A 23,382-nucleotide genomic window follows, 5' to 3' on the forward strand; every position below is an offset into this window, starting at 1 on the left:
AACAAATTAGGGCCTTCTTGGGGTTTATAGGGTACTATAGGCGCTTTATTCCCTGTTTTTCTTCCCTGGCTGCACCACTGACCGAGGCGTTGAAAATCGGGGGTTCCCCAGACCTGTCAACCAATCACGCCGCCATACTGGCCGTTGAGGGACTGAAGCACAGTATATCATCCCACCCGGTGTTGGTATGCCCGGACTTCCGGAAGCATTTTTTTCTGCAGACGGATGCCTCTGGCATGGGGTTGGGGGCGGTCCTGACGCAAGAGGTAGACGGGTTCCTGCGACCGATCTGTTTTGTCAGTCGGAAGCTCCTTCCGCATGAGTTAGCGTATTCCACTATCGAAAAGGAATGTCTCGCCATTAAATGGGCGGTGGATTCATTGCGATACTACCTACTGGGGAGGAAGTTTACGTTATATACCGACCATGCACCCCTGCAGTGGTTGGCAAGACACAAGGACACCAACCAACGTGTTCTGCGGTGGTTCCTGTCCCTCCAGCCCTTCGACTTTGTTACCTTGCATAGACCTGCCAGCTTTCAGCTGGTGGCGGATTACTTGTCCAGGAGTTCGATCCGGCCCGACCGGCCTGGATCTGTGGTGGGGGTATGTGGGGATGTGAGGGTGGACGGAGATGGAGAGCGGGACGCACGGCCTGAAGAGCCCACTGTGCCGCGGGCATGTGCGGCGCCGATCGCGGGCGCCGGGAAGGCGTCCCTGTTAAAGGGAGAGCCTTGTCGGCATCCCGCGACGGTGCCGACGTTGCAGCCGCGGCGCCGCGGGTGCTCACAGCCGCAGCGCCGCGTGTGCCCACGAGGACCGGGTTCACTGGCGCTGCGGCTGGGAGACCCGCGAGCACAACGCACCTCGGCGGCCTCCGGCGGCGAGCGGCGGCGAGGCTCGGGAACAAGAGAGCCCGACTCGTGCCGACCGCTCGGCGTCGGAGGTGCGCCAGACAGCTGGGCAAGGACCCATAGGGGGCAGCCAACCAGAACCCCCTCCTTAGCTCATGCAGGGCAGACCCAGAACGGCAGCATGGGGCTTCAAGCAGGGCGGGCCTCCGGGAGACATGCCTCGAGGGAGACACAATGTTGGGGGGGCGGGGCCAATGGAGAGGGTGTGGCTGACAGCAGGGAGGGGAAGCTAGAGCCAGGCAGCCAGAATAAGGGAGGAGGTGGGGAGGAGGCAGCACTATTCATAGAGGGTGGGTGCCTAGGGTCCCCACCAATCAGACAGGGGGGGAGGGAAGTTGTCCCCGATTGGCCCTTTTTCCCTCCAAACCCCAGGTATAAAAGGGACTGGCCTAATGGCGTTTTTGTTGCTTTTTGCAGGGGGAAGGAGAGGAGAGTGAGAGCAACTGGTGGGCCTATCCGGGTCCGTGAGAGTAGGAGACACTCAAAGAGAAGAGGAACTCCTGGTGCCTTTTACTCACAGTGGAGTAACTGTGGGGTCAACCTGGAGTCCAACTACCTTGGTTAAGACATTGTGTAATAAAGGTCTACAAAACTCCACTTCGCCTACTGTCCTGAATTCTACAGGGACTAAGCCTCGGAAGGCCACCCGCGCCCCGTGCACAGCACGTCTTATGTTCCAGTTGGGGGGGGTTCCAAATGGACGAGTTGGGGGTTGTCCGTGTAAGGAAAATTGTTTTATTGTTTTCGAAACGCGCACAATGCGCCACCGCCTAACCGCGGGCCTCACCCAGAGCCCCGCCGCCGCCCCTCACAAACCCTCCCGCCTGCCGCTGCTCCCATGCAATCCAGCTGTCCCATGTGTCGGGACTCCGACTCCGGTCTTGCTGCAATCGGGTGTCATATAAATCATCACCGGTACATTCAATTTAGCAACCTGGAACATTAGAAGGGGCAACATCCCGGCCAAGACAAGTAAGATCCTGCAATTACTCAGACGCCACAAGGTCGAGGTGACAATGATTCAGGAAACCCACCTTTTACCGCAAAACGAGCAGCTGTGGGCCCGCGGCTGGGGATGCCATCCTACTCTTCTTCATATTCATCCTTAAGCCAGGGGAGTCGCAATTCTTCTTCTCTCTTCACTGGGGTTTCGCCTGATCCAAACAGAAAGAGATAACGAGGGAAGGGCTCTTCTGGTTCGGGGCATAGTGGAGGGAGAGGAGGTGGTTTTCGTCAACTCCTACGCCCCCAACACAGAGGTGCAAACAACTTTGACTGGGTGCTGTCCCGCCTCTCGTAAGTGCGAAACGCTACCATAATCTGGGGAGGCGACCTGAATACTCATCTCGACCCACAGAAAGATAAATCAAAGCTAACAACCGCACATCCATCCAATGCCAGCCTACAAGTGCAGGAGATCTGCAAAGCGTTTGACCTATCGGACATATGGAGGATCCAGAATTGGGAAGCCAGAGACTACACATACCACTCAAGTGTTCATAATACGAACTCCCGCATCGATTATCTGCTAGTCTCCGCTCGCAGCAACTGGCAATGGGGCACATGTCAAATACTCCCCAAAACCTTCTAAGACTGCGCCACGGTAATACTCGAATGCCACTTGCCGACCACCAGACCACGACCTCCCCAATGGCGTTTCAAACCCAGATCTCTCGCTGATCCGACATTCGCCACTGAGCTAAGCGAGGAAATCAACACCTTTCTTGACATTAACCAAGGCACTGTCACCTCCGCCGGAGTGCTATGGGAATCTCTCAAATGCTATGTAAGAGGCGCCTAGCCAAAGAAAACGGAATCCTGAAACTTATCAGACGCGAACTAGGGACCAGCGAAACACACCTGAAGGAATTGGAAAAGCAGCAAGCCGCCCACAACTCAGACCACATCCAGGCGAGGTTGAAAGAAGAACTTCTGAACTTTAGGAATCTGGCTGAACAGGAGATTACATTTTTGGGTCACAATCACAGAATTAGACAATACGGCGAAGGCCAGAAGCCTGGAGCCATTCTTGCTCGTCTTATAGCGGCAGACAGGAGGCCAACAAGGGTGGACAGCATCCAGACACCGCAGGGAAATATGCTGCACAAAGAAGAAGACATAGTCGAAGTATTCAGGGCATTCTACCAAGATCTATACAGCGCCGGGGGCCCAGCAGATTCTGATGCGATCCGGAACTACCTCAACGACACAGAACTGTACTGGGTGGAAGGGGAACTCTGTGAGCCACTGAATTCACCCATAACGCTGGAAGAGATCCAAGAAGCCATCAAAAGTCTACCGCCATCCAAAGCCCCGGGGCCCGACGGGCTAACTGGTGAGTTTTATAAACACTTTGCCCCTCTCCTGTTAAATGTCTTCGAAGAAGCGATCGAATCCTGCATTCTCCCACAGACATTAAGAGAAGCCAACGTAATACTACTACACAAAAAAGACAAGCCTCCCGAAGATTGTAAATCCTACCGCCCCATATCACTAATTAATCTGGACAACAAAATCCTGGCCAAGATACTCGCTAATAGGCTTCTCCCGCTAATGTCTGCACTGGTACTCGCTGACCAAGCGGGATTCGTACCTGGCCGAAACACCACATTTGGGATATGCAGAATGCTCGGGGTTCTGGCAGCACTCGACCCCGAACAGCAGGCAGTGGCGGCGCTGCTGGATGCCGAAAAGGCGCTCGACTCCGATGAGTGGCCCTTTATGTTTGCCGTGCTACAGCAGCTCGGACTTGGGAAACAGTTTATCATGCTGGTCTCACGCCTCTATAATCAACCCCTATCAGCAGTCACGCTCGGGTCGACTCGCTCAGCACATATCAACCTCCAGCGCGGCACTAGGCAGGGATGCCCACTATCCGCCATGATATTCGCCCTTGTGATGGAGCCCTTAGCAGCGGGCCTAAGGGTAAGCCAAATCCAGAGAGGGCTTAAAGTAGGACCTCACCGTCTAATAATATCCCTCTATGCCGACGACATAGTCCTGTTCATGCAAAACCTCAGCAAAAACCTTAACCCGATCGTGCGAGAAATAATTAAGTTTGGGCTGGTATCAGGGTTGAAAATTAACCAATCTAAATCAATCATCTATCCCTTAAACACAAAGACCAAAATAGTTCAAGACGATTTTAACTTCCATTGGGAGAAAGCCCACGTCCGATACCTAGGAATTAGAGTTTCCCTGAACCACCAAGACATTTTCAAAGACAATTACGAAAGCACATTGAAATCATTAAGAGGCAAGGTGAACAGGTCGAAATCCCTACCGCTCACCCTCTGGGGAAGAGCCTCATTGGTAAAAATGGTAATCTTACCCAAACTCCTGTACCTTTTCGCCAACATCCCCATCCTGCTGTCCCGGCGCTTCCTGGGTAATCTGAGAAACCTAGTTCTGGACCTCATGTGGTCGGGCAAACCCGCAAGGGTGGCATACTCATCCCTCGTGCTTCCTGACACTAAGGGTGGCCTAGCTCTACCCGATTTAGAACGTTACTACTGGGCAGCACAAACCCAGTTTCTCAGTCACTGGTACGAGCCCTAATTCGTAAGACCGCACGTGCAGGTCGAACGGGCACTAGCCTCACCCAACTTGCTAAGGGCCGTGATTATCAGCAATCAGGCTGTGCCACATACGACGCTGAACATAGTGCAGTCCACTTACACAATATGGTGGAAAATGGCCCAAAAGTACAAGATTCAGCTTAGATACTCTCCTCTCCGAAATTCATTCCCGGGATCCCACTCACCGCCGAGAAAGTGTAACTGATGGGCGGACAAGTGCAAAATAAAAACACTTGGTGAACTCTTCATACAAGACACCTTCATAACACCCCAGCAGGTGAAGGAGAGGGGTGGCACCTCCTCCCTTGACATCTTTTTGTACTTCAGAGTGCGGTACACCTTGCAGGCCCTCATCCCATCATTCCCACAACAACCTCCCACCTGGCAACTGCTGCATGGAACCATTCAGGCGCAAGGGGAGGGTAAACTGGTCTCATCTATCTACAAAGCCCTGCTCACGGACACTCTTCCCTTGAACCCCAAAACAAAGGCAAGATGGGAAGAAGACTGGAGCTATATCTTACAACAGACTCAAAAAGTGGCCCTCAACTCCCGCTTCAAACAAATCCACTTTAACTTTCTGCACCAAACCTATTATACCCCTAAAAAAAGAAACCAACATCACCCCGGGTCTAATGCATCTTGCGACCGATGCGGGACCCCGGATGCTGACTTCCTGCACCTAGCTTGGAGCTGCCCACCAGTGTCTAAATTCTGGTCAGATGTGCTTGACGAAACTGACGCAATAATCAGTGAGAGAGTGGGGCACTCACCACTGGTGGCACTCCTCGGCCTAACAAGACCCCTGTCCCACACGTTAGGAAACTGGCAAGCATGCTATTGGTTCTGGCACGTAGAAGAGTAGCCATGGCGTGGGGACGAGGCACACCCCCCACTCTTGCGAACTGGAGGAGAGACATTACATACTGCCAAGAAACGGAAGCAGAATTTATAAAGACACTTCCTCACCACGCAAGACCCCCAGATATTTGGGGCCTGTACATCTTGCACCTCCTCTCCAGCGCAGCACCAACCGAGACAACTGATCAGCCACCACAGACCTCACCTGTGTAAATGCAAATGCGTTAACTGCTTGTTGTGTGATGGGACTGTCGGAGGGTGGAGGGGGGCGGGCGTGAGGGGGGGCAACGGCGGCATGTTAGTAGCCCACTGTTTGGGCTTGTTGGTACACATGTTTACTAAAATGCAAAAAAGAATGTTTTAAAAAAAAAATGAATAGGTGGCTTGGCTCCAAAATGGCCATGCCACGAGGTTCTTTGTCCTGTCCTTTGGCCATCTTGCCCCTTCACCTTCCCCAGGTCGAGCCGACCTGGGTCAGTCCTTGTTTGGTCATGAACTTTCCTGCGACTCCCAATGCTTTTGCGGGCTTCTGCATGCCTTGTGTGTGTGCCTCCAGGATCAGCATATGGGCTGGAACGTCTGTTTCCAATACACATCCTGGGTGCCAGAGAGTCTGTAGTGCCATGAATACCTGGGACCACCGTGGTCCATGATTAGTCCACATATGGAGTGTGTGTTTGTGAGCAGATCTCCCATTGGGTCCTCTCCATTTTGGCGCGAAGGGAACTTTGGATAAGAGGAGGCTGAAAACACCACTACCATGTCGATCTCCTGAGTTCTCACTTAACAAAGGATAGAATCCAAGTATCTTGCAACTACAAAGATGGGTCGAGGAACCGCTGGTGGCCCGCTGGAAGGTTTGGCACCCTGAGCCCGCTGTTGTCCAGTGGGACCCCTCTGCATCTGGTCGTCCTAGAAGGTCTGCGAAGACGCTTCAACCCATTGGAATAGTGGGACCAACTATTCTCGGCACCTTCATCAAACCCTGCAAGTAAACTCTCTCGGAATTGTCCCTGGCCCAACCAGTGGACTGACCATCTTACCCAGTTGCTTTGCTCTGTCACCGCCGCCGTTTCGAGGAGGCCCTCGAAACTTGGTATACTGCTAGCTCTGTGTCCACGGCACCCCCACACCGAATTTCGTACACTTGGCGTTCCCAAGTCTGAAGTGAGACGAGTGCGCCAGGACCAGAGTAAACACGGTTACCGTGTTGCCCTGCCGCGGCAACGTTGTTTGCAAGTCCGTTGCATTTGGGACCCTCTTGCCCCTGAAGCCTGTTGCAGTGAAACTGGGTCGATTCATCCACCTGGAGCAGAGAAATCACCACTGTCCCGTTTGGGAATCATCGTATCTCAGCAACTAAAACTGCCGAGGCGTCCTTTTTGCCGCATTCGAACCTGCAAGCGAAGTCGGCTGACCTGCCGAAGTTTGGGTCTGCTTGCGTCGGGGACCGGTGAGTACTCAATACCCTAACCGGTGGCCCCTAGCGCAAGGGCCATTTTTACGCACAAATGGGCCCTGAGGGTCCCTCTCCTTTCCACTGCTATTGCGAAATAGCAACTCCATCCCGAACTGTCGAACTGCCTCTGCCTTTAAATGGAGCTCCTTCTTGAATAGTGGGAACTTATTCTGCATCGCCTCATCCACCTTCCCGAGCTGCTAGAGACCCCTGAAGAGACCCTGTTCTGCCCATTGAAACAACCGCGTGCGTTTGCTTTGCATGTACTATTGAGCACAAGGCTCCTCTCTTCTTAGGGCTTGGACTGCCTCTTAGTTAGGTGTATTGTCGATGTCGAACAGAGCCTAGAGACAATCTGCACTGCTTGTTTCCTTCCTATCTTGGTTGTCGACATATTTCGTGCATTTCTCCCTTTACACCCCAATGGTCTTGTGTATATATATTGTAATGCTTGTGATGTGTTGGGTTACTTAGTGTTACTGTGATTCTTTTGCTATGGTCTATGTTACAAAGGCCTTGTAATAAATGTGTATATATTTTTGATATAACACCTGTCTGGAGTAATTTGTAAGTGTCCTTGCTCTGTGTGTTCATTGAGGTCCTTCAGTCACCCTCACCCCTCCTGAGACTTAGTCTTGTCCGCATGCCATAGCTACCCTGATTGGTCTGGCTTGTCCATAGGTTACCCCGTTCCAAGAAACTAGGCTGGCCTTCTGAACCTCTGCCCCTCCAGGTCAGAGTTCAGAAATCCATCTTAACACCTGGTACCACCCATCATCCCTTTCTTGGAGATCGTCGATTTTTTTGCCCCGCCATATGAACTCTAGGAGTTTACTTTGGAGGCGATCAAACATAGATGTTGGGATTTCAACCGGGAGGGATGAGCAAAGGTAAAGGAGGCAAGGGAGTAGGTGCATTTTGACTGCTGTGATGCGGCCCATCAATGAAATCTCCTGGCCTGTCCCAGGCCTGTCCCTCTCTCTAGACCTTTCTCTAGGGATTTGAAGAGAGGGGGGAAGTCGGCTGTGTAAAGTTCCCTCGGGGAAGCCGTGAGCCAAACGCTTAAATATTCAACGTAATTAGTGTCCCAGTGAATTGGGCAGAGGGATTGGAGGGAGGTGATGTCCCCTGCAGTTAACCCCACCCCTAGTACCACTGATTTCCCAAAATTTATTTTGAAGCCTGGATCGGAGTTCCTGAAGGACAGCTCGGATGGAAGGCCAGATGTTGGTAATGGAGAGAAGCACATCATCGGCATTAAAGGGATACCTTATGGGGAGCGTCCCGGACCATAACCCCTTGAATTGATGCATTCGAGGGGATTGGGTCCTCCGACGTATTCCATATCTATGACATGTAATCACCACAGCTGTGCTGCTTCTGAAACTTTTTTCGGCGTCTGCGTCCTGCGTCGATGCGCCGTCGTCGAGGACCTCCTCCGACGTCCGACGTCATCCGATGTGATAAGTAGGACGCACGACGCCCGTAGCCTCAGTTCCGTTTTTTCCGCGAACGTGTTGCTTCGTGAATCTCGGTTAACGCCTCGACTCTTTGGAGTTCTGTTCTTCTCGGTTCTTCGAACCTGTTCGTTTTTGTGAAAATCCTTCGTGTGAAGATGTCTTCTACTTCGTCTTTGACCCCGCGTCCGGGCTTCAAGAAGTGCGGGGAGTGTGGGTCCAAGATGTCGGTGACAGACTCGCACGACGCCTGCCTCTGGTGCCTCAGGGAGGCCCACGACACATATGACTGTATCGACTGCCAGTCGCTCACGTCCAAAGCCTTACGTGAACGTAAGAAGAAGTTGTCGGTAGGTCGGGTGTCCAAGCCCCGGAAGTCGAAGTCTGTGGGGCTTTCGACGGATGATTCGAAAGGAGACTCTCCGCGTCATCGTCGGAAGTCTCGTGGGTCTCCTTCTAGGAGTCGGTCTCGCCACTCCTCAGCCTCTTCGAGGCATTCTCTGAAGCGCCGACACCGGTCGTCTTCCAGGTCCTCTTCGGAGGACTCTGCCCGGCACGTTGCTTACCCCACCAGCCGTGCGACGCCGGAGGATGGGCTTCCTTCGGGAAGAAAATGCTGGCGATTCTCGAGTCGCATGGTACTAAGCCGTCCGCGCCCCCGAGTGGGGTCGGTCGTGAGAGGTCGAGAGACACCGCTCGCAAGAGTGGTCGGCACGAGTCACGGGAGAGGTCCCGTTCGGACAAGGGGACTCGTTCTTGACGTACCCGTTCCAGGTCCAGGTCCCGGTCCTCGACGCGTTCCAGACCGTGTGCACCTGTGATGTCTTCGAGGAAGACATCGACATCTGAGGCGTCGAGGGCGTCGACAGGCTTTCTCGAGGCTCCGGCTCCGAGGAAGTCGTCGAAGCCGTCGACGCTCAGGTCGTCGAAGGACACGCTCGGAGCTCCGGCTTCGAGGACTGTGTCGACGCCGCCGATGCTGGCGGCGCTGCATCTGACGTCGACACCGATTTCGTCGACGCCGATCCTCTCGGCGCCGATGCCTGTTCTCTCGACGCCGGCGCCGATTCGCTCGACGCCCTCAACGCCTTTCGTGTCGGAGGTACCCCGTGGCACGGGGGAACCCCCTAGGAAGGCTCTGGTTAAGAGCAAGCACTCTCGGGTGCCTTCTTTTCGCCACCTGGAATATATTTCAGAGGCGGATGAGGATTCTGATGGTCTGGTTCCTAGTCAGGTTCCAGATGAAATTGTCTCGGGCCATAGTCAGTTTGACGATTTGAGGCAGTCACTGCATGATGCCAGTGGACTGGACACCTCTCCGGAGGTGGAGTTTTGTCGGCCTGAGCCTGGCTCTCATGCCGATTTCTCGTACCGACGCCTTATGGCTAGGGTTTCTGAGTACTTGGGATGGTCTGCTCCCCCAGGGGAGTTTGTGCAGGATGATCTCACGGACATCCTTGATGTTGGTCCCCCAACTGACCCGGTACTGCCGTTCCATATGGCTTTATAGAGAAGGGTGGCGGCGGCTTGGACTGCTCCGGAGAGTCTCCCGGCAGTGGGCAGGTCCTTGTCGCGAAAATACCGTCCAGCCAGTAGCGACCCCTGCTACTTGACCAGGCACCCCACTCCGGAGATTTTGGTGGTGCAGGCGGCCACGGCCCCGGCAAAGCAGGCGTCGTACCCTACCATCCCTCCTGATAGGGACGACAAACGTTTTGATGGCTGGGCGAAGAAAGTGTTTTCTTCTGGTGGTATGGCGCTTCAGGCGGCCAACTCCATTTGTACCTTGTCTCGTTTCACTCACACTCTGTGGAACTGTGTTGCGTTAGCGGCTGAACATATTCCCGAAGGGGACGAACGGGATGGTTTCCTTGCTATGGTCCAGGATGGTAAGGATGCCATGTGTGAGTCCGTTCAGTCGGGTTTGGACTTGGCTGAATGCGTCATGGCGGCGAGCACCGTGATACGCAGGTTTGCGTGGTTGCGGAAGTCGGGGTTTACTCCTGATGTGCAGTCCCGGCTCCTCAACATGTCCTTTGACGGTGAACACCTTTTTGGCAGCAAGGCTGACGAGAGCCTTGAGAGGTTGCAGACCTCAAAAGCTGCAGCGAAGTCGTTGGGCGCTGCAGTTCGCCAACCTCCGCCTTTTCGTCCTAGGGGACAGCAATGGAGGGGTGGTTCCTTTCGCTATTACTCGTCCTTCAGTAAAGCGAGAGGAGCTGGCAGTCAAAGAGGCCAACGCAGGGGTACCAGAGGTGGACGACAGGGTACCCGTGGTGCCAAGGCCACTCGGGCAGTTGCCTCTTTGCCCTCAGGTAACGCCGCAGCCGCTACCACTCAGTCATGAGGCCATGCCCCATGGTTCGCCGGTTGGGGGAAGGCTGGTGCAGCATCTTGTAGAGTGGCGTGCCATTACTTCAGATGTGTGGGTTCTGGAGATCATAACCCACGGCTACTGTCTTCCCTTTCGGCACAGGCCTCGCGACAATCCACCGGGGAACCTCTCTTTGCAGAGTCCGGATCCGCTCCTTGCGCAGGAAATTCAAGCCCTGCTAGAGAAAGGCGCCATAGAACTGGTGCCTGTAGTGGAGAGGAACAAGGCATGGTATTCCCCTTATTTTTTGATTTCGAAGAAAGACGGGGGATTGAGACCCATCATGAACTTGCGCGGTTTGAACAAACTCCTAAGGAAGGACAAGTTCAAGATGGTTACTCTCTCTCAAGTCCTCCAGGCCCTTCAGCTTCAGGACTGGTTGGTGTCTCTCGACCTCAAGGATGCTTACTTCCATGTGCCGATCCATCCCAAGCACAAGAAGTACCTGTTGGCGACTCGCACTTTCATTTTCGGGTCCTGCCGGTCCTGCCGTTCGGATTGACCTCCGCCCTGAGGGTTTTCACCAAGCTCATGGTGGTGGTGGCAGCGCATCTCAGGCAAGGGGGGATTCACGTCTACCCCTACCTGGACGATTGGTGATCAGGGGGAGCTCTCCCGAGCAGGTCCTGGATCATCTGTCCGTCACCTGCCACTCCCTTCACAGGCTGGGCTTCTCCCTCAATTTAAAGAAGTCCCATTTGACGCCAACACAGCGGCTCCAGTACATCGGAGCAGTGCTCGACACTTCCCTGGGGCAGTGTTTTCCTCCCCAGGTGAGGGCTCTTCACATTCAGCAGATGGTGCACAAGTTTCAGCATGCCCAGACGCTCCCAGCGTTCGAGTTCTTGAGGTTGCTCGGCCTCATGGCATCCTGCATTCTTCTGGTGCCAGAGGCTCGCCTGCGGATGAGATCTTTCCAGTGGGCACTCAAGATGCAATGGTCGCAGTCCTCCGGCAGGATGTCGGACCCGGTTCAGGTGCCGCCCTCGGTCGCCCGGGACCTTCTGTGGTGGGCCGTCGAAGGCAACTTGATGAAGGGGGCTCCATTTTGGCTTCCCTGGCCGGAGGTGACGATCGTGACGGATGCATCCCTCACGGGATGGGGAGCTCATGCCAACGGGCTGACAGTCAGCGGTCGTTTGTCTCCGTCGGAGTCCAGACTCCAGATCAATCTGTTGGAGCTGAGGGCCGTCAGGCTAGCCCTGAAGGCTTTTCTGCCGACTGTGCGAGGAAAGAGTGTCCTGATCCTGACGGACAACACAGTGGCCATGCACTACCTCAACAAAAAGTGGGGGGCAGGGTCACTTCCTCTGTGCAGGGAGGCGATGCAGCTCGAGTTCTGGGCCATCCAGCAGGAAGTTTCTATCTCGGCAGTTCATCTGGCCGGAGACGACAACGTGACGGCGGACGCTCTGAGAAGGCAGAGCACGATCTCTCACGAGTGGGAGTTGGCTCAGGAGATTCTCCTGGAGATCTTCGCCCTTTGGGGGACCCCTCAAGTGGATCTCTTCGCCTCCAGTGTCAACCGGAAGTGCGAAAGGTTTTGCTCGCGGGAATTTCCTCCAAAAGGAGCCTTAGGAAACGCGTTTGTGGTGGAGTGGTCATTCCCGCTGCTGTACGCGTTTCCTCCAGTCCCCGTCATCCCGCAAGTGCTGCGGAGGTTACGGAAGTTTGGTTCCCGGATGATCCTCATTGCTCCGGCGTGGGCTCGGAGGACGTGGTACCTGGACCTTCTCGACTTGTCCATCTGCCCTCCACGTCGTCTTCCCTACCGAGACGATCTGCTCTCACTGGAGGGGGGGTCAGGTTCTCCATCCAGAGGTCAGATCCCTCAATCTTCACGCTTAGCTTCTGAAAGGTTGAGGTATAAGGATTGGGACCTCCCTGAAGACGTGATGGAGGTGTTGCTTTCGGCCCGAAGGCCAGCAACAAAGTCTCTGTACCGTTGCCGTTGGCGTAAGTTCTGCGACTGGTGCAGAGTTCAGAATGTGGATCCTTTTGCATGTGACATCACCAAGGTTCTGTCCTTTTTACTTTCTTTGGCCCACAAGGGCTTGCAAGTGGGTACCATTAAAGGTTACCTGGCGGCGCTGTCCATCTTTAAGCGCTCGTCTGAAGAGTGTTCTTACTTCAAAATCCCTTTAATTTCACAGTTTCTGAAAGGGCTCACTAATGTGTTCCCTCCGTCACCTTTCCTGGTGCCCGGTTGGGATTTAAACCTTGTTCTTAAGTTTCTTATGGGTGCTCCGTTTGAGCCTTTACATTCTTGCCCTTTGAGGCTGTTAACTCTGAAAACTGTGTTTTCAGTTGCGGTTACTTCCGCTCGCAGAGTGAGTGAGTTACAGGCACTTTCAGGTAAACCACCCTTCACTGTATTTCACAAGGACAGGGTTGTCCTTAGAGTTCGTCCTTCTTTTCTCCCGAAGGTAGTGACGGAATTTCATTTGGCCCAGAAGGTTGTTCTTCCGGCATTATATCCTCCTCCGCATCCTGGTAAGGAAGAGGAGAGGCTCCATAGGCTTGATCCTAGGAGAGCTTTAAGCTTTTATGTTTCACGCATGTCCCGGGTCAGAGTGGACGATCAACTCTTTATTGGTTACGCTGGAAAGCGTTTGGGGCAAGCTGTGACAAAACAGACTTTGTCTCGCTGGATTATTTTGGCCATCTCGGAGTGTTACCGCTTGGCGGGTAAGGACCCACCGGCTGGCTTGCTGGCCCATTCTACCAGGGGTATGGCTGCATCTACTGCCCTGCAGAGGGGTGTTTCTATTCGCAACATCTGTGATGCAGCCACCTGGGCTTCAGTACATACATTTGTACGTCACTATTCCCTCGATTCCATCCGAGGACAGGATCTGGCCTTTGGCAAGGCGGTCCTTTGCTCTGCTATTTGATTGGCAATTCTAAATTTTGATTCTAAATTCTTTCCCTCCTCCTTGCTCTGGTACTGCTTTGGGAATCTGTCATAGATATGGAATTTGTCGGAGGACCCAATCCCCTCGAAGAACAAGTTACTTTCTTACCTGGTAACGTTCTTTCGATGGGATGGTCCGACGACGTATTCCATATCGCTCCCTCCCTGCCTTCCCCGCTGCAGAATTTCTTTTGCGATTGCAGCTTACGTTCTGCAAGGCTTTGTGTCTGACTGGCAGTTGACTAATGTCACACGTTCTGGGGGAAAAAACTACAACTGAGGCTATGGGCGTCGTGCGTCCTACTTATCACATCGGATGACGTCGGACGTCGGAGGAGGTCCTCGACGACGGCGCATCGACGTCATCGACGCAGGACGCAGACGCCGAAAAAAGTTTCCGAAGCAGCACAGCTGTGTCGGACCATCCCATCGAAAGAACGTTACCAGGTAAGAAAGTAACTTGTTCTTCTTAAGTATATGTTGCGCCAGTGGCACCATAATTAAGGTGAACAAGAGGGGGGGAAAGGGGCAGCCTTGTCTGGTTCCACAGGTGAGGGGAATCGGAGATGATTGTTCCCGATTACCCTGGAGTAGAGTATTCGGGGAGGCATAATTGGCCGCGATCATTTTCCTGACTTGGGGACCAAAATGAAAGGCCTCCAAGGTTAGATGCATGAAGGGACAATCAACCTTGTCAAATGCCTTAGTAGCATTGAGGGCCAGTAGGGCCATTTTTCCCTTGTCCATAGTCGTAATATCTATTAGGTTCAGGGCTCGCCTAATATTGTCACCCATTTTTCTCCCCAGTACGAATCCCGTTTGTTCTGCATTAATAAGTGAGGGAGTAGGGGGGGGCTAAGCAGTTTGCCAAAACCTTCTAATAAATATTTGCATTGATATTCAGCAGAGATATTGGCCTATAAAAGGCACAATCCCTCGGGTCCTTACCAGGCTTTGGCAATAACATTGTGGTGGAGGTTTGCATGGAGGGAGTCACGCTACCCGCTTCTCTGGAAGAGTTAAAGCTGGTCGTTAGATGGGGGAGCAATTGGCTACTGAAAAGTTTATAAAATTTAGGTGAATACCATCAGGGCCGGGGGATCTAGGTTTCAGGGATCAGATTACTGCCTCCAACTGAATAAGAGCTTCTAGTGCCTCCATCTCCTCCCGCGATAGGCCCGGCAGAGCAGCTGCCTCGATGTATCTCCTTTGGGCCAATGTTGATCTCGCTGGAGCTAATTTTGTCTTCAGCAGGTGGGCTTCCGCTAATTGTAGTTTTCTTCGTTCCCCATACTGGATTACCCCCCCCCCCCCCCCACCCCCGATGATCCTTAAGGCCTACAATAAAATTGCATTTTCTGGACTGAGCCAATTTTCTCACCAAGAGTTGGTTGACCTTATTGCCTTTAGCACAGTATCCCTGTTTAATGGAAACCAGTAACGGGCCATGTCTTACTTATATAGGGCCTCTAATGTATTGCGGGTGATGCAGAGAGCTGAGTGAAGCTTGGGGGACCAACCCTTCTTATATTTAGCCTCAATGTCTGAGATTTCTCGTTCCAGTTGGACTCGGGTTTGTTTTTTCCACTTGTAATAGGCCGCTTTGGGTGCTATTAAAATGCCCCTCACAACTGCTTTCATGGCATCCCATGTCATAGCAAGGGACGTCAGTTCCGTGGGGTTCTCACTAAAATTGTCTCTAATGACTTTCGCTACCCCATCAATCATGGCCATTTCGTTTAAGATTGGGTCATATAGCCTTAATTTTTTTCCAGGAAGGGGGGGGGGGGGGCTGGATCCCAGGCCCTGACTTGCAGAAGAAACGGGGCATGATCTGAGAGAACCCTAGGGGCAATAGCCACTTTACCTATAAATGGCATGAGCTGGGGTGACACCAAGATTAATTCTATGTGGGTGGAGGAACGATGAACCTGTGAGAACAAACTAAAGTCCTTCTCTTCCGGGTGAAGCACTCTCCAAGAGTCTACCACTCCCAGGGATTTGAACATCTGGAGAATGCTCAGGGCAATTTTGAAATCTTTGGGGGTGGGGGGGAGCATGTGCCTTGTCCTTGTTCGGGTCAGGGACGCCGTTGAAATCTCCCCCGATAACAATTTGGCCCTCCAGAAAGGGAAGGAGAGACGATTCCAGTCCTCTAAAGAAGTGTCCTTGCCCTTTGTTCTGGGCATATACTGAAACTAGCAAATATAGTTGGCCCAAGAGCATGCCTTTCATACCAATATATCGGCCTCCCGGGTCTCGGATAGTATCCAGCTCTACAAACTACATGCCTTTTGCCATCAGGATCGCCGTCCCCCTGTTTTGGATCCCCCAGAAGTCAGGAATTGCTTTGGAAAGTCCCTGTTCCGAAGGCGGGTGCAGTCTTCTGGGAGAAGATGAGTTTCTTGTAAAAAAAAAAAAAAAGTCACTATTCCCTCCAGGTCTCTTAATCGCTTCAGGATGGATTTGCTTTTTACTGGATAATTCAGGCATTTCACGTTAAGCGGGCTTTCTTCCCCAGCAGAGGAGGGGGCCGGGTAGATTTCAACCCCTATCCAGCATAAGAACAATTGTGGTATCCTGCTCCAACCGAGTTTTTAATTGAAGGAACAAAAAATAACAAAAATAGAGTCCCAACATTGAACTCCGAAATTTTGAATTGCCAAAAACCTCAGGCAAAACACCCCAAGAAATTTTAGGTGACATCTTCCTTAGGGTTGTGCGTGGGCCGCATGAAGCCCATCTTTAGTTCTGTATTGTCCACCGTCTCGTGGTGCCAGTTGCTCGGACTCTAGGTGTCCAAAATAGGGAATTAATTGACCTTTTCAGCAAGCGCGTCATTCTGGGTTAGGTGTGAGAGGGACGTTTTCCTTAGTTGTGGCCTTTCTGGACCTTTGACCAATCAGATCATTGCGTCTTTGGTTGAAGGTCTTGGGCTCCCATGAGCGGGCCCAGCGACGAGCCCTCCCTCTTATCCGGGGACGAGTAGTTAAGTATCCCCTCTGCGTCCTCCATGCATGAAATCAAACGGGACACCCCCTTAAATGCGAATTGCATGGAGGTGGATACAGCGAACGATATCTGATCTTCTGGTTCCGCAGGAAGAGGGCTAAGGGCCCAGAGCGTTCTACGCTTCTGTATCGTGGCTGTCGCCAGATCGTGAAAAAACAGTAGGGGAGCCCTGAAACATCATCTCATCTCGGGTGCGTCCCACTGCCAGAATCTCTTGTTTTATCATATAGAAGTGAACCCGGGTAATCACGCCCAGAGGGTATTCCGATTCCAGCCCCCTGCGAGAACGCAGTCTATGCGTGCAGTCCAGTAGAAGTAGGGGTTTGTCGATGTGTGGTAGGAGAGATTGAAACAGGTCCCCCACATACTCAGTCAGATCTTGGTCTTGGACTGACAGGGACACCCCTCTAATCCATAGATTATTTCTTCGGGCCCTGTTCTACAGTCCTCTTGTTTGTATTCCAGGATTTAATTTCTGTCTTCCAAAGTATGGATTTTCTACTGCACCGCCAGCAAGGCAGCCGCGTGATCCTGGGTTTGCTACTCGGTGTCCCCCAGTCTTTGTTCCATTTCCACCACCCTTTGGTCGGTGTGCTCCAGTTTGGTAGATTATTCTGCCATGCAACTGCGGAACTCTGTTTTGATATCGAGCATGAAAGATTGAATGTCCTCCTTGGTAGTCAATTGCCATGAGGGGCCAGCTGGAGCCTGAGGTGGGGATTTTGCCACCCCTGGCTTCTTTCCTTTCTCCGCCGGGGTTAACATGGTCGATATATCCATATTTTTTGGGCCTTTGGATGTTTAGACATGGTGGAGTTTCTTAATGTGGGAACCCACTATGAACGGGTTAGCCTTGATCCTGGTCTGTTGGAATCCCCAGGTGGCTTGTTAGTGTTCAGGTGCCCCAGAGGAGGCAGGGGTTGTCTCGCTTCTGCGTGGCACAGTGGGTAGTTAGTTGAGGATTGCTTGCCTCAGTGAACATAGCTGGGAGGGCATCGGCTTACAGGAATATCTTTTCTTGGGTCTTCGTGAAGGTTCCAGATGCAACAATGGAGGGGGTGCTGGGTTCCAGGTATCCACAAAGTGGGGGTGTGGGAGTCACAAATACCCAGTTGTCTCCAGCACCTGCTAAGCTGGGGAGAAGTGCCCCGAGATGGAGATGTCACTGCTACTGGGAAGAGAGTCGGGGGAGGAGCCGGTGTTGCCGCAATCGTTATCTGCAGTTTAGAGAAGGCTTCCACCTGTCACGTATTGCCGTTCCCCTCCGCAGCAAGAGTTCCGTGTGGGGGAGAATATGTGCCGCCAGCCTGGTTTTATGGAGTCTCTGTGCTCTGGATCGATGCAGGTAAGGAGGCGCGTGGGTCGTCCCTCACCCTGTGGTACCCCAAGTACTTGCTTCCATTCCACTGTCTGGCTCGAGTGCAGGGCCAGCGTAGGACATGAGCTGACGGTGTCTCAGAGGGCATAGAGGAAGGGTAGGGGGTTGAGGGAGCTGATGCTGCTACTCTGGGTTTCGGTTCCTCTCCGGGAACGTTCTCCACACCGGGGTATGGTGCGTGCCCCACACTCAGAGCTGCGCGCTCACCATGGCTCCGGCGCGGGAGAGAGGGTGTGCAGATCATTCTGTTGTTGCTCCCCTCGTTGCGTTACTTTTTACTGAGCTTCCGCTTGCTTCCTGGTCACCTATGGCTGTGCGTCCTCGGCGGGTGTTGAGGATTGCGCTGCAGCGCCATCTTGGCAGAGTGGAGATGCCAGTCCCGGGTTGAGAGCTTTAGTGCTTGTTCTGATCTCAGGTCCATTCCCGGCCCCAAAAAGCTGTCAGAAATCGCCTCCACTGCTTTGACACATACACATATATGTTTGACACATATAGCAAAGTGAGAAACTGATTTGCATAGGTTCACACACCTTATGGAAGAGCTGAAGCCTGCATTTCAGCCCAGTCTGCACTTATTCAAACACAAATGCTCTCACATCTACCTATTACAAATATGTCGTTTATTTCATGGAGATAACACTAAAAGTACAAAAATCACACTATAAACCAACCTGACAAGTATATATTAATTCTTCTTATAAAATCTTAGGTTGTGCAAACTGAATGCAAAAGTAGTTTATGTTCACCTATCTGAGTTGAATACTACAAGTTTGAGAATGCAAAGTAATGCCACTGCTTACTCCTTCATTGCTGAGGGTGCGTTTCATGGCACCTAACGAGAAATGCTTTTTTCTCGTTGTTTCGATGGGTTTCACACAGAGGCCATCAACAGAGCAGCCACATCGGTGGTGCTGCTGGCCACGCTCCCCCATGGTTAGTTATTTGATGATGTATTATGAATGAACATACTGGTGATTGTATATATTTGTATTAGAGTATTGAGTGATAATACCTGCTAGCTTCATTTTTCAGTGTGTTCCAAAGGACTAAATAAATACCTGTATTTTTTATAACGAACTGTCTAAGCTGAATTGTTGTGTTACTCTATGTGGACTCATTGAGGGCCCCTGACCCGGCTCACAGTCTCCTGAGGTTGCTCTCACTCTACTTTAAATGAGTTTTGACTAAACTCTCAAAGCTCCCTTTTCACCATAACTAGGGTAGCCTCCTAAAATCCATCCACCTTGGCTGATTTTTAGAAAACCATGTTAACACCAGAGTGCTGATGTTGGGTGCAAGAGTGATTTCCACCCATGCAGTCTGTTTTATGTTTGTATTTGTCTTCCTAGGAGTGAGTTTCCCATCACAGTTCCTACTAGTTTATACTTTGTTTCAGCTTTCACCCTGTTACTTTGGTTTGCAGGTTCCACTTTATCCCACTCTTCCTTCCAAAGTCTGCTCCCCTCACTTCCCATCTGCAATTTCCTCATGACTTCCCCTCATTTGGTAACTTTTTATTTTTTTACCTCATTCTCAATTTTCCCCACTACCATTCTCTTTACTTTGTATATTCCACCCATCCTCACTGCCTTTTTGTATTACAGCGGCCTGCTGGGCGGGCATGTGATGGCACAGATGTTGAAGGAGCGTGGCCATCATATGCAGTGGTATGAAGAGGAGCTTCTTCACCTTGCCACAGATTTAGGATACCGGCTCTTACCAGCTTTCAACACCACAAGTGGTCTTCCATATCCTAGGGTAAATTATTTGACTTGATACGTAGCAGTATGTAGCTTCCTCATTAAAAGCATTTAATCGTTGTCCTCAATCAAATGACCTACGCTGGTAACACAATATTAAACACAAATTGACCTTTTCCCTTCCCCAACTCTAGGACAGGTGCTGGCAAGATCATTCACCACTGTGGGCATTATGTATCCACAAATGGCTCTGTCAAGTGTTCCTCTGGTGAATGTGGTGCCCATGATACGGATGTATTTATAATTTGTTAATAGAGATAGTATCTTAGTGAACAAGTGGATCATGAGGAGATGGGATTCAGGGTTGTCATTACAGAGGACATTCAGAAATGTAATGATTTACAATTGGCATACATTGAAATGAACAACAAACCGTGTATTGTCTTCCCCAGGTGAACCTGAAGCATGGTGTTCTTGGCCCGAACTCCCGCACTGGAACAGAATCTGACACCTGTACAGCTTGTGCTGGCACTATGATTCTGGAGTTTGCTGCTCTCAGCCGCCTAACACAGGACTCAGTATTTGAGGTGAGATATTGTCCCCAGTTGGCTGAGGGCTCTTTTGAGATTCGACTAGTGGCGCTACAATGCGGTTATTCTCTCAGGTTACGTGCATGTGCAACCCTACTCTCTGGGCCCCTAAAAGTGGGGGAAGATGCTCTGAGTACCCTACAGTTGAGTTTGTGCTACGAGATGTACAGTTTAGAGACCAGATAACAACTGCAAGTAAAAGAATGCTAATCAAGCTGTTTTAGGTTGGATGACACTTTTGTAGCACTTGTGCAGGTGCCACTGCAGCCAACTCTTGGATGATTAAAAAGAAATGTTGCCTCAACTCTGAATTCTCAAATTTAGAGTTGAGGCAACACTCTTAATATCCGCCAATGAAGGGGATGCTCCAAGAGCTCCTTCATTTGGGGGTGAGCTCTTGCACCACTTGTATTATAGTGAGAGCTTGTACAACTTGTCTGGCAATCTCCAAGATACTATATGTCAGTCAAATTAGCTTTTAATCGATGTAAATCTCATAGGTGTAATACAAGACATATCACAATATACTTTTTTCGGTACATTAGTCCTTTCTCCCTCTATCCAGGTGTCCAAAATGTAGGCGTCCTGGTGTCCCAAATGTAGGTGCCACTAATACATCTAGAGTTATTGTATTTACTGTTCTCCCCCTGTGTTAGGCCTTTTGAATGGATTGTGTCGTATTCCTCATCTTTGACATGTAATGTCCATGGCTGTGCTGCTTTGGAATTTTTTTGGCAAGGGGCACCCTGCGTCGATGGCGTTGGGTCGATGTCCCTCGAAGGCCTCCGTCGAGGGAGACGCCATCAGATGTTATAAGTAGCATGCACGCCGCCCGTAGCCTCAGTTCTGTTTTTTTCTGCAAATGTGTTTGCTTTGTTGAAATCGCTGTGCGCCTTGTGCTTTCTGTGAATTGCAATTATGTCTTCGTCTTCAACCCTGATAACCCCGAAATCTGGCTTTAAGAAGTGTTGGGATTGTGGCTCCAAGATGTCGATCACGGATCTGCATCAGATTTGTCTGTGGTGTCTCCACGAGAGCTGCGATACAGACTGTTCGAAGTGTCAGTCGTTGACTGCTGAAGCCTTGTGGGAACAAAAGGGGAAACTGAAGGTAGGCAAGGTGTCCAAGCCGAGTAAATCCCAGCCTACTGGACTTTCGACCAATGAGTCTAGAGGTGACTCTCCTCTGAGGAAGAAGTCCAAGCGGTCACATTCTAGGAGTGGTTCCCGCTACTCGTCCTCATCGAGGCATTCTAGGAAGCGGCACCTTCGGTCGCCTTCCTCGTCTTAGTCGGACGTCTCCCCAAAAAGGATGGTATGCCCGTCCAAGTCATCGACCCTGGCGGAGTGGGATGCTTTCCGGGTAGCGATGATGAAAATGTTTGATGAACATGGCACTGTTCTGCCCGCGCCTTCTGATGAAGCTGGCAAGGAACGTTCTCGCCCGGATACTTGCGTGCCTTCGAGCCCGGGTAAATGGTGTGATAAACACCGGGAGCCTTTGCGGCCCTGTTCGGACAAGGCATCGAAAGATCATTCGAGATGTGCCAAGCCAAGGTCAAGGTCTTCGTCTCAGGCAAAACCGGCGAAACCTTCAAAGACCTCGAAGCCCTTGAAGGCATCGACGCCATTCATTGGGTGTGCCTGTCGGGTCTTCAACCCTGATCGGGCCCTCGATGCTGTCGACGCCGTCTGAGCCATCGGTGCCGTCTGGGCCAATTTTGCCAGTGAATGGCCCTGTGCAAGTGGATACTCTGAGGAAGGCTACTGCTTACGTCATGTAGTTGAAAAAAGATTCACTCCTCTCCCGAGGAAGGATTTTTTAAAGTCCCTCACTGACATTTATGAGGAAGAGGAACACTCTGATGAGGATGTTGTCCCTTTTGGTCTTCAGTATGGGACCCCTAATGTTCCTGATTGCCTCATTTCAGAGGAGAGTCGGATGGAGGATCTTTGTCAGACCTTGCACAATGCCAGTGGGATTGACACTTCCCCTGAGATGGAGTTCGGCAAGCCTGACCCAGAGGAGCATGCCAACTCCTCATCTCGCAGACTCATGTCTAAAGTTGTGGAGTATCTGGGCTGGTTCAGGCCTCCTGTGCACTTTGAGGAAGATGATCTTACAGATATTTTGGATCAGTGTCCGTCTACCGACCCCGTGTTGCCATTTCACAGGGTTCTGCAGAAAAGGGTGGCTGCAAATTGGAGCGCCCCAGAGGCTAATCCGGCTGTGAATAAGTCTCTGTTGAAGAAATACCGCCCATCCAGTAGTGACCCCGGCTACCTATCTGCTCAACCCACTCCAGAGAGTTTGGTGGTCCAGGCAGCCACGGCTACCTCGAAGCAGGCGGCGTACCCTACAATCCCTCCTGAGAGAGACGATAAGCGTATGGATAGATGGGCACGCAAGGTGTTTTCTTCTGGGAGTATGGTGTTAAAATTGGCTAACTGTACTTGTGCCTTGGCAAAGTTGCGCACACTCTGTGGAATTGCATTTTGTTAGCAGCTGAGCATATTCCCTGAAGGGGACGAAAAAGGGATGGCTTTCTGGCTATTGTTCAGGATGGCAAGGATGCCATGTGTGAATCCCTTCAGTCTGGGTTCGATACTGTGGATAGTTTCAGCAGGTCTATGGCTACGAGCACTGTGATGCGCAGGTTTGCGTGGTTGCGGAAGTCAGGATTTGCCCCAGATGTGCAGGCTTATCTTCTCAACATGCCCTTTGATGGGTCTTATCTGTTTGGCAGCAAGGCTGACAAGAGCCTTGAGACGGTGCAGACCTCCAAAGCGGCTGCCAAATCTTTGGCCGCAGCTGTTAGACATCCTAATCCTTTTCGTCCTAGGGGACAACAATGGCGGGATGGATCCTTTCGCTTCTACTCCTCATTTGGAAGGGCGAGAGGAATGGCCAGTCAAAGAGGCCAACGTAAATTTCCTCGTGGTGGATGAGGTAGAGGTGCCAAAGCCGCTCAAGCAGCAGCCTCTTTGCCATCAGGCGCTGCCGCAGCCACTTCAGAACCGCTCTGAGGCCTTGAGTCATTGTTCGCCGGTTGGTGGCAGGCTGTCTCAGCATCTAGAAGAGTGGCAAGCCATTACTTCAGATGTCTGGGCTCTGGAAACAATAGCTATAGCTACTGCCTACCTTTT

At 51.7% G+C, this 23,382-nt stretch overlaps 1 protein-coding gene across 1 annotated transcript in view; it reads left to right on the top strand.

Annotated features, from left to right (window-relative positions):
• The window catches only part of LOC138471850 (ER degradation-enhancing alpha-mannosidase-like protein 3), a 996,165-nt gene that overhangs the window by 377,067 nt on the left and 595,716 nt on the right, over positions 1-23,382 (top strand). Inside the window, exons 6-7 of the mRNA XM_069609693.1 lie at positions 19,551-19,704; positions 20,099-20,233. Coding sequence (XP_069465794.1) covers positions 19,551-19,704; positions 20,099-20,233 — 289 coding nt within the window. The remainder of the gene's footprint in view (positions 1-19,550; positions 19,705-20,098; positions 20,234-23,382) is intronic.

This window comes from Ambystoma mexicanum, chromosome 8 (assembly GCF_040938575.1).
Source record: "Ambystoma mexicanum isolate Mex_15411 chromosome 8, UKY_AmexF1_1, whole genome shotgun sequence".
Lineage (NCBI taxonomy): Eukaryota > Metazoa > Chordata > Amphibia > Caudata > Ambystomatidae > Ambystoma > Ambystoma mexicanum.